The 18659-nt window shown below is 44.0% G+C and overlaps 1 protein-coding gene across 1 annotated transcript; it reads right to left on the bottom strand.

The window, feature by feature from the left end:
• Positions 1-3434: 3434 nt before the first annotated feature.
• Positions 3435-18391, bottom strand: LOC118938786 (catenin delta-2-like). Its single transcript, XM_036943697.1, has 4 exons — positions 18269-18391; positions 8583-8714; positions 7499-7575; positions 3435-4754 (listed from the first exon to the last, which is right to left on the bottom strand). Exons 2-4 carry the CDS (start codon positions 8686-8688, stop codon positions 4440-4442), a joined length of 498 nt encoding a protein of 165 aa, XP_036799592.1. The 5' UTR covers positions 8689-8714; positions 18269-18391; the 3' UTR covers positions 3435-4439.
• Positions 18392-18659: the final 268 nt, after the last annotated feature.

The following is an 18659-nucleotide window of genomic DNA, read 5'->3' as shown; positions in this document are numbered from 1 at the left end:
TGAAAGCACAGTGACAACACATTGGACATTCAACTAACTATTGGCAGTCTTTTTCAGTGGGTGAATATAGGTTGTAATCTCACTTGATCAATGTCTAAACCAAATATTAACCAAATATCCACATTGAAATAACGTGGTGTGCCCAGTGGGAAGTGTTTTCTTCTCAGTCTCTATTGTGTTACTAGAAAACAATATCCAGTGGCCGGTCAGTCGGTCGGTCGGTAGTGACAAGATGTGTAATATACACAATACCATCCAGGTCAACTGTCACTGTCACTGTACTGTCACTGTCACTGTACTGTCACTGTACTGTCACTGTCACTGTACTGTACTGTCACTGTACTGTACTGTACTGTCACTGTACTGTACTGTCACTGCACTGTACTGTCACTGTACTGTCACTGTACTGAACTGTCACCGTACTGTCACTGTACTGTACTGTCACTGTACTGTCACTGTACTGAACTGTCACCGTACTGTCACTGTACTGTACTGTCACTGTACTGTCACTGTACTGAACTGTACTGTACTGTCACTGTACTGTACTGTACTGTACTGTCACTGTACTGTCACTGTACTGTACTGTCACTGTACTGTACTGTACTGTACTGTACTGTACTGTCACTGTACTGTACTGTACTGTACTGTCACCGTACTGTCACCGTACTGAACTGTCATTGTACTGTACTGTCACTGTACTGTCACTGTACTGTACTGTCACTGTACTGTACTGTCACTGTACTGTCACTGTACTGTCACTGTACTGAACTGTCACTGTACTGTACTGTCACTGTACTGTCACTGTACTGTACTGTACTGTACTGTCACTGTACTGTACTGTCACCGTACTGTCACTGTACTGTCACTGTACTGAACTGTCACTGTACTGTACTGTCACTGTACTGTCACTGTACTGTACTGTACTGTCACTGTACTGTACTGTCACTGTACTGTCACTGTACTTTACTGTCACATCACTGTACTGTCATTGTACTGTCACTGTACTGTACTGTACTGGCACTGTCACTGTACTGTACTGTCACTGTACTGTCACTGTACTTTACTGTCACATCACTGTACTGTCATTGTACTGTCACTGTACTGTACTGTACTGGCACTGTCACTGTACTGTACTGTACTGTACTGTACTGTACTGTACTGTACTGTACTGTACTGTCACTGTACTGTACTGTCACTGTACTGTCACTGTACTTTACTGTCACATCACTGTACTGTCACTGTACTGTACTGTCACTGTACTGTCACTGTACTTTACTGTCACATCACTGTACTGTCACTGTACTGTCACTGTACTGTACTGTACTGTCACTGTCACTGTACTGTACTGTACTGTCACTGTCACTGTACTGTACTGTACTGTACTGTACTGTACTGTCACCGTACTGTCACCGTACTGAACTGTCACTGTACTGTACTGTCACTGTACTGTCACTGTACTGTACTGTCACTGTACTGTACTGTCACTGTACTGTCACTGTACTGTCACTGTACTGTACTGTCACTGTACTGTACTGTACTGTCACTGTACTGTACTGTACTGTCACTGTACTGTACTGTCACTGTACTGTCACTGTACTTTACTGTCACATCACTGTACTGTCATTGTACTGTCACTGTACTGTACTGTACTGGCACTGTCACTGTACTGTACTGTACTGTCACTGTACTGTACTGTCACTGTACTGTCACTGTACTGTCACTGTACTGTACTCTCACTGTACTGTACTGTCACTGTTCTGTCACTGTACTTTACCGTCACTGTACTGTACTGTCCCTGTACTGTCACTGTACTGTACTGTCACTGTACTGTCACTGTACTGTCACTGTACTGTACTGTACTGTACTGTCACTGTACTGTACTTTCACTGTACTGTCACTGTACTGTACTGTCACTGTACTGTCACTGTACTGTCATTGTACTGAACTGTACTGTTACTGTACTGTCACTGTACTGAACTGTCACTGTACTGTACTGTCACTGTACTGTACTGTCACTGTACTGTCAGTGTACTATACTGTCACTGTACTGAACTGTACTGTCACTGTACTGTACTGTACTGTACTGTCACTGTACTGTCACTGTACTGTCATTGTACTGTACTGTACTGTACTGTCACTGTACTGTCACTGTACTGTCACTGTACTGTCATTGTACTGTACTGTACTGTCACTGTACTGTCACTGTACTGTCATTGTACTGTACTGTACTGTACTGTCACTGTACTGTCATTGTACTGTACTGTACTGTACTGTACTGTCAATGTACTGTCACTGTACTGTCACTGTAGTGTACAGTACTGTCACTGTACTGTCACTGTACTGTCACTGTACTGTCATTGTACTGTACTGTACTGTACTGTCACTGTACTGTCACTGTACTGTCATTGTACTGTACTGTACTGTACTGTCACTGTACTGTCACTGTACTGTACAGTACTGTCACTGTACTGTCACTGTACTGTCACTGTACTGTCATTGTACTGTCACTGTACTGTCACTGTACTGTCACTGTACTGTCACTGTACTGTACTGTACTGTACTGTCACTGTACTGTCAGTGTACTATACTGTCACTGTACTGAACTGTACTGTCACTGTACTGTACTGTACTGTCACTGTACTGTCACTGTACTGTACTGTCACTGTACTGTCACTGTACTGTCACTGTACTGTCATTGTACTGTACTGTACTGTACTTTCACTGTACTGTCACTGTACTGTCACTGTACTGTCATTGTACTGTACTGTACTGTACTGTCACTGTACTGTCATTGTACTGTACTGTACTGTGCTGTCACTGTACTGTCACTGTACTGTCATTGTACTGTACTGTACTGTACTGTCAATGTACTGTCACTGTACTGTCACTGTAGTGTACAGTACTGTCACTGTACTGTCACTGTACTGTCACTGTACTGTCATTGTACTGTACTGTACTGTACTGTCACTGTACTGTCACTGTACTGTCACTGTACTGTCATTGTACTGTACTGTACTGTACTGTCACTGTACTGTCACTGTACTGTACTGTACTGTCACTGTACTGTCACTGTACTGTACAGTACTGTCACTGTACTGTCACTGTACTGTCACTGTACTGTCATTGTACTGTACTGTCACTGTACTGTCACTGTACTGTCATTGTACTGTCACTGTACTGTACTGTACTGTACTGTCACTGTACTGTCACTGTACTGTCACTGTACTGTACTGTCACTGTACTGTCACTGTACTGTACTGTCACTGTACTGTCACTGTACTGTCATTGTACTGTACTGTCACTGTACTGTCACTGTACTGTCACTGTACTGTCATTGTACTGTACTGTACTGTACTGTCACTGTACTGTCACTGTACTGTCACTGTACTGTCATTGTACTGTACTGTACTGTACTGCACTGTACTGTACACCAAAATACTGTACATCCACAACTTCAAAAAGTACAAATAAAAAAAAAGTGGTGAAAATAAAAACCTAAAAGGCTGGAAGATTCTTCTTCAACAGACAACATTCCATAGAAAGGTAGAAGCTTTGATTGACGATGAAAGTCAGAAGTCAATGTAATGAACGAGTGGAAAGCTGCCCCCTTGTTTTTCCTGTAAACATCCTGTCCTGTCTTGTGCTTGGTGTTTTCCTCTCATCTTCTCTCTCCCTTCTCTGGTCTGTTACTTTTCATCCGACTTGCCAAAAAACACTCACAACTCTTCCTCTCTTCCATTTCTCCACTCCCCTCCCCTTCTTCTTTCTGAAAGTCAAGCAATGCAACTTCAAAGAGGTAAGAGCCTTCCGTCATCATTCAGTTGTTGTTTTTTTCTTTTCTTCTGTCAAGGACTTTTCCCCCTCTCTCTCTCTCTCTCTCTCTCTCTCTCTCTCTCTCTCTCTCTCTCTCTCTCTCTCTCTCTCTCTCTCTCTCTCTCTCTCTCTCTCTCTCTCTCTCTCTCTCTTTCTCTCTCTCTCTCTCTCTCTCTCTCTCTCTCTCTCTCTCTCTCTCTCTCTCTCACTCTCCCACTCTGACACATCTATCCCACTCCCTTTCCCAGTGGAACAAGCTTTGAACAAACTGAACTGGCGGCAAAATGTCTTGTGGTATTCATGCACATGCGCAGTCTCTCTTCACACCTGAACCCCTCACAACACCCTAGCACCCCCTAACCCCCTTCAATCCCTGTTTGCCATTGGTTACTAACATTAACCTCGCACCCCCTATTTACTCTACACCAGTGTTCTTCACTCTCAATCCTGGAGAGCTACGGGACTATGCAGGATTTTGTTCCAGCCCAGCACTAATAAACCTAATATCCTCAAATCAATGGTTCATTACACCTTGCAGGTGTGCTGTTTGTTAGTGTTGGACTGGAGCTAAACCCTACACCAGCCTGTATCTCTCCAGGACCCATGTTAAATTGTGACTCCTGTCTTTAGACCCAGGAGTCAGGTGAAGCCGGGTAGTGGCTGGTCTCGTAGTTGAGTTCGGAGTAGGGCCGGGATGCAGAGTAGAAGTCCACATAGTTGCCAGTGGACTTAAGGCCAAGGTGCATCCGGAGGTCCGTGGCGGCCTGAGACGGGGGCTGGGGGAGGGGCTGATCTGGAGGCTCGAAGAAGGAGTCATCCAGCATGCGGCCAGGGTTCTGCGGAGGTGGGAAGGAGGGAGGGAGGGATGGAGGGAACGTGTCGTAGTCTTTTAGGGGTGTAGAGGAGCAGTCTGCCTGAGGGGCCATGGGCTGGGGAGGGATCTGGAAAGGAAGTGAAAACACAGAGCTGTTGAATCTGTCTAACTTTATCTGAGGTTAAAATATAAGGTTTATTAATTGGATAAGGGCGGGGTATGGATTCATGTTGCAACGGTTTCAATCTCTACAGATTCTCGGCGGGTTCAGTGGGGAAGATTGCAGAAGGCATCAGAGCTTATCAGAACCGCCGCCTTCCTTAAGACGTAACCGTGACAACCATCACCATGGCACCAGATGCCAAGGAGGTAACTTGGCGACAAGATGGGACAGAAAAATATGTGTGTGTCTGTGTGTGTGCGTGTGTGTGTGTATGTGTCTGTGTGTGTGTTGTATGTGTGTGTGTGTGTGTGTGTGTGTGTGTGTGTGTGTGTGTGTGTGTGTGTGTGTGTGTGTGTGTGTGTGTGCATGTGTGTGTGTGTATGTGTGTGTGCATGTATGTGTGTGTGCGTGCGTGTGTATATGTATATATGTGTGTGAGTGCATACGTATGTGTTTGTGTCTGTGTGTGTGTATATATGTGTGTGTGTGTGTGTGTGTGTGTGTGTGTGTGTGTGTGTGTGTGTGTGTGTGTGTGTGTGTGTGTGCAATTGAAGTAGGAAGTTTACATACATTTAGGTTGGACTTATTAAAACTCATTTTTCAACCACTCCACAAATTTCTTGTTAACAAACTGTAGTTTTGGCAAGTCGGTTAGGACATTTACTTTGTGCATGACACAAGTAAATTAACCAACAATTGTTGACAGACAGAGTATTTCACTTATAATTAATTCACTGTATCACAATTGCAGTGGGTCAGAATTTGTCTTTAAACAGCTTGGAAAATTCCAGAAAATTATGTCATCGCTTTAGAAGCTTCTGATAGGATAATTGACATAATTTGAGTCAATTGGAGGTGTACCTGTGTATGTATTTCAAGGCCCACCTTCAAACTCTGTGCCTCTTTGCTTGACATCATCGCAAAATCAAAAGAAATCAGCCAAGACCTCAGAAAAAAATGTGTAAACCTCCACAAGTCTGGTTCATCCTTGGGAGCAATTTTCAAATGCCTAAAGGTACCACGTTCATCTATATAAACAATAGTACGCAAGTATAAACACCATGGGACCACGCAGCCGTCATAACGCTCAGGAAGGAGACGTGATCTGTCTCCTAGAGATGAACATACTTTGGTGTGAAAGGTGCAAATCAATCCCAGAAAAACCTTGACCTTGTGAAGATGCTGGAGGAAAAACGTACAAAAGTATCTATATCCACAGTAAAATGAGTCCTATATCAACATAACCTGAAAGGCCGCTCAGCAAATGCTCAAAAACTGCCATAGAAAAGCCAGACTACGGTTTGCAACTGCACATGGTGACAAAGGTCGTACTATTTGGAGAAATGTCCTCTGGTCTGATGAATCAAAAATAGAACTGTTTGTCCATAATGATCATCGTTATGTTTGTAGGAAAAAGTGTGAGGCTTGCATGCCGAAGAACACCACCCCAACCGTGAAGCACGGGGGTGGTAGCATCATGTTGTGGGGGTTCTTTGCTGCAGGAGGGACTGGTGCACTTCACAAAATAGATGACATCATGAGAGAGGAATATTGTGTGGATATATTGAAGCAACATCTCAAGACATCAGTCAGGAAGTTAAAGCAAATGGGTCTTCCAAAGGGACAATGACCCCAAGCATACTTCTAAAGTTGTGGCAAAATGGCTTAAGGACAACGAAGTCAAGGTATTGGAGTGGCCATCACAAAGCCCTGACCTCAATCCTGTATAAAAGTTGTGGGCAGAATGGAAAAAGCGTGTGCGAGCAAGGAGGCCTACAAACCTGACTCAGTTACACCAGCTCTGTCAAGAGGAATGGGCCAAAATTCACCCAACTTATTGTGGGAAGCTTGTGGAAGGCTACCCGAAATGTTTGACCCAAGTTAAACAATTTAAAGGCAATGCTACCAAATACTAATTGACTGCATGTAAACTTTTAACCCACTGGGAATGTGATGAAAGAAATAAAAGCTGAAATAAATCATTCTCTCTTCTATTATTCTGACATTTCACATTCTTAAACTAAAGTGATTATCCTAACTGACCTAAGACAGGGAATCTTTACTAGATTCAATGTCAGGAAATGTGAAAAACTGAGTTTAAATGCGTTTGGCTAAGGAGTATGTAAACTTCTGACTTCAACTGTATGTGTCCTGACCTTAGAGAGCCTTTTTATTTCTCTATTTGGTTAAGTCAGGGTGTGATTTGGATGGGCATTCTAGTTTCTCTATTTCTTTGTTGGCCTGGTATGGTTCCCAATCAGAGGCAGCTGTCTATCGTTGTCTCTGATTGGGGATCATATTTAGGCAGCCTTTTTTCCACCTGTTGTTTGTGGGATCTTGTTTTTGTGTAGCTGCCTGTGAGCAGCCCAGAACGTCACGTTTCGTTTGTGCTTGTTTGTTTTTGTTTGGTGAGTTTCACTTTATTAAAATATGTGGAACTCTACGCACGCTCATTCCAACAACGAACGTGACAGAATGTACATGTGTGTGTGTGTATGTGTTTGTATGTGTATGTGTGTGTGTGTGTGTGTGTATGTGTTTGTATGTGTATGTGTGTGTGTGTGTGTGTGTGTGTGTTGTGTAATATTAGTTGTGTGTGTGTGTTGTGTAATATTAGTAGTGTGTGTGTTATAATATCAGTAGTGTGTGTGTTATAATATTAGTAGTGTGTGTGTTATAATATTAGTAGTGTGTGTGGTGTAGCTCACCTGGTTGTGTTCGATCTCGTCATTAGTTGTAACATAAGAGTTCCGGAACAACGTGGATGTTCCACAGGAGATTCTGACTGAAAGAAGAGAGCGAGGTTGTCAGACAGAGAAAGAGGAGAGAGAGAGGGGGGGAGAGAGGGGGAGAGAGAGGGAGGGTGACAGACAGGGGGGGGGGGGGGGGGTGAGAAAAAAGGGGGATAGAGAGAGAGAGAGAGAGAGAGAGAGAGACAGAGAGTGACCTGTTGCCACGAGAAAAGGGCAACCAGTGAAGAACAAACACCACTGTAAATACAACCCATATTTATGCTTATTTATTTTATCTTGTGTCCTTTAACCATTTGTACATTGTTAAAACACTGTATATATATATATAATATTTGAAATGTCTTTATAGTTTTGAAACTTCTGTATGTGTAATGTTTACTGTTAATTTGTATTGTTTATTTCACTTTATATATTCACTTTATATATTATCTACCTCACTTGCTTTGGCAATGTTAACACGTTTCCCATGCCAATAAAGCCCTTGAATTGAATTGAATTGAATTGAGAGAGAGAGGGGGGGAGAGAGGGGGAGAGAGGGGGGGAGAGAGGGGAGAGAGAGAGGGGAGAGAGAGGGTGGGGGGAGAGGGAGGGTGACAGACAGGGGGGTGAGAAAAAGGGGGGAAAGAGAGAGAGAGAGAGAGAGAGGGGGGGGGGGGGCGAGAGAGGGAGGGAGGGGGAGAGAGAGGGAGGGAGGTTGTCAGACAGAGAAAGAGGAGAGAGAGAGAAAGAGGAGAGAGAGGGGGGAGAGAGGGGAGAGAGAGAGGGGAGAGAGAGAGGTGGGGGAGAGAGGGGGAGAGAGAGGGAGGGTGACAGACAGGGGGTTAGAAAAAGGGGGGATAGAGAGAGAGAGAGAGAGAGAGAAGGGGGTGTCAGAGAGAAAGAGATTTGGTGTCAGACAGAGGGAATGAGAGAGAGAGGGTGTCAGACAGAGAGAGAGAGAGTGTAGAGAGTAAGAGGGAGGGGGAGAGTGAGAATGACAGAAAGAGATATATAGATAGAAAGTAATAGCCTGTTATTTCTCTCTCCTTCACACACACACCTGCCATGGTGTCTTTTCGGGAGGTGTGCTCTCCTTTGTTGTCGTGGAAACCTGCATTGGTTGCTGTGGAGTCGTATTCGGTCTTGCGTTCTTTCATACTCATCATCTCTCTGGGAGAGGCCGGTGCGCTAACTGTAACACACACACACACACACACACACACACACACACACACACACACACACACACACACACACACACACACACACACACACACACACACACACACACACACACACAATATTCATCATTAGGAATGTTTAGTGTGACAGCATGAAGGTCGTATCCTGCCATAGTAGCACACTAATCTTCTGATCACGCTTAATCACGCACGCACGCACGCACGCACGCACGCACGCACGCACGCACGCACGCACGCACGCACGCACGCACACACACACACACACACACACACACACACACACACACACACACACACACACACACACACACACACACACACACACACACACACACACACACACACACACACACACACACAGGCCCCATTACAGTCCCCTGAAAATGCTTACCTACACACTACAGTCTATAATACTGATACCTACACACTACAGTCTATAATATTGGTTTATATACTGCTTACCTACACACTACAGTCTATAATACTGATACCTACACACTACAGTCTAAATACTGATACCTACACACTACAGTCTATAATACTGGTCTATAATAATGATACCTACACACTACAGTCTATAATACTGATACCTACACACTACAGTCTATAATACTGCTTACCTACACACTACAGTCTATAATACTGGTCTATAATACTGATACCTACACACTACAGTCTATAATACTGCTTACCTACACACTACAGTCTATAATACTGCTTACCTACACACTACAGTCTATAATACTGCTTACCTACACACTACAGTCTATAATATTGCTTACCTACACAGTAAGGTCTATAATACTTGTCTATAATAATGTTTACCTGCACACTACAGTCTATAATACTGCTTACCTACACACTCTTATCAAGTACGTACTTCACACATTATATATACTGCTAACCTGCACTTTATTAAACCGACCAGATCATAGAAGACTTTTAAATAGCAGGTTCAACCGAACAGAAACATACACAACTTACATTACTAAAACAACAGAGGACAGGAGAAGAGTGGAGAGGAATTTTTAAGACAACCCTGTGACAGCTCTGTTAAACGGATCATTAATACTGTAACAGAACACCCTCACCCGGCCATTCACTGCTAGATCTGGTTATCCCTGGAGACCAGGTCTGAGTGCTATTAGCATGGTACACTGAGCGCCCAGGCACTCAGAAATGTTGCACAGACAAACACACCCTCACTCACTGGTAACCCCAGTTCAGTTAGGGTCACATCTGCTCCTGACACAGCCCCTAGTGGTCATCCGTTGTGTCTGCTTGACCTGCAGCCATTCCCCCAGTACACACACACTCTCTCTCTCTCTCTCTCTCTCTCTCTCTCTCTCTCTCTCTCTCTCTCTCTCTATCTCTCTCTATCTCACTCTCTCTCTCTCTCTCTCCCTCTCTCTATCTCTCTCTCTTTCTCCCTCTTTCTCTCTCTCTCTCTCTCCCTCTCTCTCTCTTTCTATCTTTCTCCCTCTCCCTCTCCCTCTCTCTCTCTCCCTCTCTCTCTCTCTCTCTCTCTCTCTCTCTCTCTCTCTCTCTCTCTGATTGTGTGGTTGAAGACAGGTGAGCTGGAGTCAGAGCAGATCCCTACCAGCTGCAACTCGTTCCATTATCAAGACCTCTGCAAATACTCAGTTCTGCCACTTCCACTCTGCCAGATCGTAATCTCTGCTCATTTTCCCACCCTGACTATGGCTCCTGTTCCACATCTCACCACCCTGCTACCCTGTTTTGGACTCACTACACCACCACTCCCTTGGATTCCCCTCCGGACCTGTTTACCCTGTCCGAACCCAGCACACTCCAACCTCAGCCTCCACAACCTGTCCCAACCTGTCCCAACCCAGCACACTCCAACCTCAGCCTCCACAACCTGTCCCAACCCAGCACACTCCAACCTCAGCCTCCACAACCTGTCCCAACCCAGCACACTCCAACCTCAGCCTCCACAACCTGTCCCAACCCAGCACACTCCGACCTCAGCCTCCACAACCTGTCCCAACCCAGCACACTCCAACCTCAGCCTCCACAACCTGTCCCAATCCAGCACACTCCAACCTCAGCCTCCACAACCTGTCCCAACCCAACCCAGCACACTCCAACCTCAGCCTCCACAACCTGTCCCAAGTCCCTCCTCTCCACCAGGGAGCCGTTTGTTCCTACTCCAGAGCGCTACGATGGTAATCTCGGAACCTGCAGAGCCTTTTTGGTACAATGTTCACTAGTATTTGAGCAACAGCCCTACTCTTATGCTAGTGAACGAGCTAAGATTATGTTTTTGATTGGTTGCCTCTGTGGAGCAGCACTTTCCTGGGCCACTGCTGTGTTGTGGGAGAGACAGTCACCCATTTGTTCTCCTATAGTAGATTCACGGAGGAGATGAGGAAGATTTTTGACCACCCAGTTTGCGGAAAGGACGCTGCTAAACAACTCCTGTCCCTCCGTCAAGGCTCCCAGATTGTTGCTGAAATGGCATGTGAGTTCCGCACCCTCGCAGCAGAGAGCGGCTGGGATGAGGAGCCTCTTCAGGAGGCATTCATGAACTCACTCACTCAGACTGTATCCCAACCCCAGGCATGTTCTGAACCTGAACCAATGCAGCTCGGCCGTACCCGTCTATCTCCAGAGGAGAGGCAGCGGCGTGCCGATACTAGGAGCTGTCTATACTGTGGCGAGGTTGGTCACCTGGTTTCCACTTGTTCCCTGCGTCCAGTAAGAAGAGGCTCGGGTGATATGGGGAAAATACTATTGGGTCAAATTGCCTGCCCATCTTCCACCAGACCAGGCCAACCTTGTGTGGCAGAGTCAGGCTTTTCCTCTTTTTGGACCGAGGTGTTGTCAACCAGTTGGGCCCGGACACTGTTCCTCTTAATTCACCTCTTGATGCCTACACTCTCAATAGTAAGCTTCTCTCCCATGTCTGTGAGAACCGTTCCAGTCATCCTGCGTCTCTCTGGTAATCACCAAGAAAATATAAGTTTCCACATAATTGACAGTCCCTGTTCTCCTCTGGTTCTGGGCCATCCATGGTTAAAACTACACAACCCACAGATTGACTGGACCACCGGGAGGGTTACTAATGGAGTACATTTTGTCATTCCAAATGTCTACATTCTGTTCTTCCACCTGCCTTGCCTGTATCCCAGTCCATTCCAGAACCCCCGGACCTGTCTTCTGTTCCTCCAGAGTATCACAGTTGAACTCGTGTTCCATAAGCACCACACCCCATCTCTGCCGCCTCATCGCTCGTACAACTGTGCCATTGACTTCCAGCCTGGCGCTCCCCTCCCCAGTAGCAGGTTGTATAACCTTTCTCGCCCCAGATCTAAGAATACCAAGCCTGACACCTTCTCCCGTCAGTTCACCGCAGACAACACAGGTACCGAGCCAGAAACCATTAAGCCATCCTCCTGTATCGTTGCTGCTGCCTCCTGGGAGATCGAGTCCCGTGTTCGTCAACCACTTGTTGTTGTTTGTGTACATGGTTTTTATAATGTCGTATATTTTTCCCCCAACACCACTTTAAATCAGTTTGTACAGCAGACCCTCATGCCAAATTGACTTGCAGGGTGAATACGTGGTCTGTCGTACAGTTATTATTATAATTTTATAAAAATTTGACATCTGCTCGGTACATTGTTTTCACTGATGAAATTAAGAGTCCCAAGGTTGCTTTTCCCAAGGTTTTCCCAAGGTTGCTGTTGACACATAGCCCATGGTAGTTATTAGGGTCAAATATTTCTCTCCATTTTTGTGGATTGGGGTGATCAGTCCTTGTTTCCAAATTATGGGGAAGATGCCAGAGCTAAGGATGATGTTAAAGAGTTTTAGTATAGCCAATTGAAATTTGTGGTCTGTATATTTTACTATTTCATTGAGGATGCCATCAACATCACAGGCGTTTTTGGGTTGGAGGGTTTGTATTTTGTCCTGTAGTTCATTGAATGTAATTGGAGAATCCAGTGTGATCTGATAGTCTTTAATAGCTGATTCCAAGACTTGTATTTGACTTGTATTTGATCATGTATATGTTTTTGCTGTTTGTTCTTTGTTATTGGGCCAAAATAGATTGGAGGAGTGGTTTACCCATACATCTCCATTTTGGATAGATACCTCTTTGTGTTGTTTGTTTAGTGTTTTTATGGGATGTCCTTCAGGCTATGGAAATCCATATCTGGTTTTCTCCCTCACCCAGAATAATTCACAGCTTTATGTCATTGGTAAATGCCCAAAAGTTGGGAATTGATTTAGATATTTTCTTCAAAAGATATTCGCTTATTTGGGAGTATTTCTTACAGTAGAGGACAAATGTACATCTCTGACTCTACCTGCCCTGTGGTGCAGTGACCACATAGACACTCCTCTTGGGTTAGCCATGTCTTTGTGTGTCTCCCTTTTGGTAATCGCTGAGCCTTTATTTGGTCAGGATCAGTTTCTGTTTTGTATCTCTGAGAGACTAGAGCTATTTTGTCAATTAGTATTCTCTGTTGAGGGTCAGATAGCAATTTAGTTCATTCTGTGTTTTTGTTTCATTTTCCCAATTAGTCTAATAGGAGGATTTAGTTTCTGTAACAAGTTGATAGATATTCCTGTGTGTTTGGATAGTAGGGTTGTTTAATGGTTTTAACAGCTGACATAAGGGACTCTTTTCAGGGTTCAGCTCTTGGGTTTCCAGCGTTTTGAATTGTAAGGATTTTAAGGGGGCTTAATTTCAAATGGTGCCAACATTTTAGTATTGTTTTCTTTATATTTCCAATTCAAAGGAATCTTCTGAGTTCCTCTCTGAATGCATTATTTGGTACTTTCTTTTGGATATTTAGGATAATTTGTCTCCCAATGCATTTAATCGTAAATAAAGGTTGGACCCCATACCGCTCTTCCATATAGTTCAATTGGTCTAATTACACTATTGAATATTTTGCACCAGATTTGGATAGGAATATTTATTTTTGAGAATATTATTTTATTGAGTAAAATGCTTTGCAGACTTTTTCTTTTGATGCATTCACTGCTAGACCAAATCCATCAGAGACGCTGCTTTTTTTGTCCCAAGTTGTACCATTGGGAACATTTCCTAAATTGAAAGTGTCTCTCTCTCTCTCTCTCTCTCTCTCTCTCTCTCAAACATGGACTACCCCATCTCTCTCTCTCTTTCAAACATGAACAACCTCCATCTCTTTCTCTCGCATACATGAACTCTTTCTCTTTCTCTCTCTCCTCAGATCTCAGCCCTGAACATTTATCTCACCCAGGGATCCACTCACTCTCTTTGAACCGCTGGAAGTGAACTGTGTGGCCCTAGGAGCCCGCTCTGGTCATAGAGACTCCGATGCCAGGCAAGTGATTGCCAACATCAAATAAAAGGGCGACAACATGCGTCCCTTAACCCATATCCATCCGTCTGAAGCTGCCTTACTGTCGTACTTCCGAGACTTTGGACCACTGAGCCAACGGAGGCCCTTGTCCTGTCCCCCCGCTATACCCCCTATATGCACTGTATTCCTGGATGAAATCAGGATTCTGCTCTGAAAAAGCGTTCGATTTTCAGTTTTGTGAGTAACCGCAATTCCTAGAAAGGGACAGTCTGCACCCAAACAGGGGAGGAGCTTGGACACCGAGTGCTAACATTGAAAAGGAATTTAAAAAGGGATGGGATATCAGTCCTTGGGCCAAACAGATAACCTTATATTGAGTCTTGTGTTAATCCACATGCTCAAATGAGGAATAGACCAAATGGCACAGTTTTTAAGCAATCTTGTATCTACAGCGCCTTCTGAAAGTATTCAGACCCATTGACTTTTTCAACATTTTGTTACGTTATTATTCTAAAAAGTGCACATGTATTACAAATAAAAAATGGAACTATCACATTTACATAAGTATTCAGACCATTTACTCAGTACTTTATTGAAGCACCTTTGGCAGGGGTTATAGCATCGAGTCTTCTTTGGTATGACGCTACAAGCTTGGCACGCCAGCATTTGGAGTTTCTCCCATTCTTATCTGCAGATCCTCTCAAGCTCTGTCAGATTGGATGGGGAACGTCACTGCACAGCTATTTTCAGGTCTCTCCAGAGATGATTGATGGGTTCAAGTCCAGGCTCTGGTTGTTGTCCTGTTGGAAGGTGAACTTTCGCCTCAGGCCAAGGTCCAGAGTGCTCTGGAGCAGTTTTTCACCAAGGATCTCACTGTAATTTGCTTCATTATTCTTTTCCTCGATCCTGACTAGTCTCCCAGTCCCTGCTGCTGAAAAACATCCCCACAGCTTGATGCTGCCAGCACCATGCTTCATCGTAGGGATGGTGCCAAGTTTCCTCTTGACGTGACACTTGGCATTCAGGCCAAGGATTTCAATCTTGGTTTCATCAGACCAGAGAACCTTGTTTCTCATGGTCTGAGAGTCTTTAGGGACCTTTTGGGAAACACCAAGCAGGCTGTCATGTGCCTTTTACTGAGGAGTGGCTTCCGTCTGGCCACTCTACCATAAAGGCCTGATTGGTGAAGTGCTGCAGAGATGGTTGTCCTTCTGGAAATGTATCCCATCTCCACAGAGGAACACAAGGTGATCATTGGATTCTTGGTCACCTCCTTGACCAATGCCCTTCTCCCCCGATTGCTCAGTTTGGCCAGGTGGCCAGCTCTAGGAAGAGTCTTGGTGGTTCCAAACTATTTTAATTTAAAAATGATGGAGGTCACTGTGTTCCTGGGGACCTTCAATGATCCACAAATGTTTTGGTACCCTTCCCCAGAACTGTGCCTTGACACAATCCTGTCTCGGAGCTCCCACGGACAATTCCTTCGACCTCATGGCTTGGTTTTTGAGATGCACTGTCATCTGTGGTACCTTATATAGACAGGTGTTTGCCTTTCCAAATCATGTCCAATCAATTGAATTTAACACAGGTGACTCCAATCAAGTTATAGAAACATCTTAAGGATGATCAATGGAAACAGGATGCACCTGAGCTCAATTTCGAGTCTCATAGCAAAAGGACTGAATACTTAAGTACAATAAATAAGGTATTTCTATTTGTTAGTTTTAATACGTTTGCCAAAAAAATATATAACTATTTTCGCTTTGTCGTTATGGGGCATTGTTTGTAGATTGCTGAGGATTTTTTATTTATTCAATCCATTTAACCATAAGGCTGTAACGTACATTGTTTTGGAAGTCTTTCCGAAATCACTGTATACCATTTTAAGCCAACTCCATGTCTATTTCATATAGAGGGTTACAGTACCTACTGATCATAGCATGTTTGTGTTACAGACTCCATCTGATCTGAAATCCCAGAGCTGTGGCCTTGGACTGATTCATGTTTTCCCAATTGCTCTTAGCAAAAATTGTCTGATTTTCTGTCTAACTATTCTAATTCTGAATTATTAATATATTTGGTGATCTTAATAACCTGGAATGGTTGATGCCAGGATCAAAGACTAAAAGACATTTGTACTGATCTAAATTGAACTCAACTGTTAACTTAACCAACCCGCCCCAACTTAAGAAACCCCGAAAAATCAATTTTTTTGGATATCATTTTGACAAACTCCAAATAGAATCGGCAGGGGTTCAAACTGTAGAACCCAGTTCCTACATTTTAATATAAAAATAGATTTTATTGAACAAATGCTATATTTTATCTCTGGGACACTCAGGATGACAAATCAGAGCAAGATTACAGAATGTAAGTACATTATTTACCTTCAGAGGTGAATGTATCAAACCAGTTGCCGTGAAAAAAGTTTTGTGTTGTTGTGCACCATCCTCAAACAATATGTCTATGTCCTGGGAAATGTTCTTGTTACTTACAACGTCATTCTAATCACATTAGTGCACGTTAGCTCAACCGGTGGAGGGACACCGGTCCCGTAGAGGTGAAAATCTTTGGATGCTGTCTACAACAGCACCCTTTGCTTTATGACAGGTGACAGTATTAATACGCATCACTGCATCCTGGATCAAAAGGTTGGCTGGGATTGGCTAAAGACCCATAGGTCACTTCCTTACTCCCTCTTTGTTTACAAAGCTCTACGACGCAAGCTTTCCGACTGACCTAACTTCATTGTTGAAGTATAAAAACATGATTTACAAAACATGTTCACAGGGTTGGTTAACTCTTGAGGTTCCTCGATGGCACCACCGAATTAGGTAAATCCGCCTTTAGTTTTTAAGATTGCAATTTGCAGATCTCATTAAAATGTGATGCTCTGGAGCCTCTCGGGCAGTTGAGTGTTGTTTGAGGACCTAGTAGCTGAGAAATTGAACTGTTCTTTGTGATGGTGTTTTTGGCATGTGTGTGTGTGTGTATTTTAACAATGTGTATTTTTTTTTGTATCTCAATGTGTCTTGTGTGTGTATTTTAACAATGTGTATTTTTTATTGTATCTCAATGTGTCTTGTGTACCAGGGATCACCTGGAAATGAGACCCTCGGTCTCAGTGTTGACACCCTGTTCAAATAAATGTTAAATAAAATAAAATCTCTCTCTCTCTGACTGCCCCACCTCTCTCTCTCTCTCTCTCTCTCTCTCTCTCTCTCTCTCTCTCTCTCTCTCCCCCTCCATCCTTCCCTTCCTCCCACTCTCAATCTGCTTTGATCAGCCTCAGAGGAACATGGTTCTAGTAGATACAGAACAGCATGTACTAGAGAACAGAAGAAGGAGTGAATGATGGAATGCAGGTTTAGAGAGAAATAGAGGGGTGATGGAGAGGGAGAACGGGAATGAAAGTAGAGGTGTGGAGAGGAGGGATAGAGGAGAGAGCAGGGTCTCTATATTCCTCAAAGCTCCTGCTTTTCAACGACAATATTCAAAGTTCGACTCATCTTTTCCTATCCTCTTCCAACTTAGGTCATCATGTTCAACTTCACCCCTACTCACTACTATACCACACACTCACTTACAGCATTATAATACCAGCTACACCATCTCAGTTCTTAGTAGGAGAGGAGCAATAGAGTGGTACAAAAAAAGTGATGGCTTACCAATGACCTGGAAAAGCTTTTGCACACACACACACACACACACACACACACACACACACACACACACACACACACACACACACACACACACACACACACACACACACACACACACACACACACACACACACACCATTAGGCATGGAAGCTGGTTGCTCTGAAGTTGAGGCCAGGGTCAGTTCAAGAGTCCACTAAGCCAGGGAGAGTAAAAGCACTTTTCTGCCTCATCACCATGCTAAACCCACTGTGAAGGAAGCACAGCCATAGGCAGGTTAGCGCTGTTGCTAATGGATAATGCTAATGTACTCCTATAGCTCTTTGGCTCATTGGCCTGGTTAAGGGACAGGAAGTTATAGGGAAGAGTTTATCAGGGTGACAAGAAGGGACAGCTCTCTCTCTCTCTCTCTTTCTCTCAAACACACACACACACACACACACACACACACACACACACACACACACACACACACACACACACACACACACACACACACACACACACACACACACACACACACACACACACACACACACACACACACACACTCTGACCTGAGCGGTTGTTGGGTGAGGTTCGTACGGGGGACACAGAAGGGGTGCGAGAGGAGGAGTAGGGTCTCTGTCTGTCTCTCTCTATCGTAGAGGCAGAACCGACAAAGTGATACTGAGAGTATCCATCCTGTGAGAGAGAGAAGGAGAGCAATAAGGAGAGGGCGATATACATAGAGAGACATAAAGAGAGAGAGAGAAACATGTTTAAAGTACAAAGACATTAACAAATCCATCCTACACAACACACACAGTACACATACAGTATGTTAAAATGTCTTCACAATAAAACACACATACTGATCCCTGTTCGGTCCTTCATCAGATGGATGATATAACAACAAAGCACGGCAGCTGTTGTTTTCATATAATGACTGTAAATAGAAGAGGCAGA

The sequence above is a fragment of the Oncorhynchus mykiss genome, chromosome 15 (genome assembly GCF_013265735.2).
Source record: "Oncorhynchus mykiss isolate Arlee chromosome 15, USDA_OmykA_1.1, whole genome shotgun sequence".
Lineage (NCBI taxonomy): Eukaryota > Metazoa > Chordata > Actinopteri > Salmoniformes > Salmonidae > Oncorhynchus > Oncorhynchus mykiss.
This window is presented reverse-complemented; position numbering and strand designations above follow the sequence as displayed.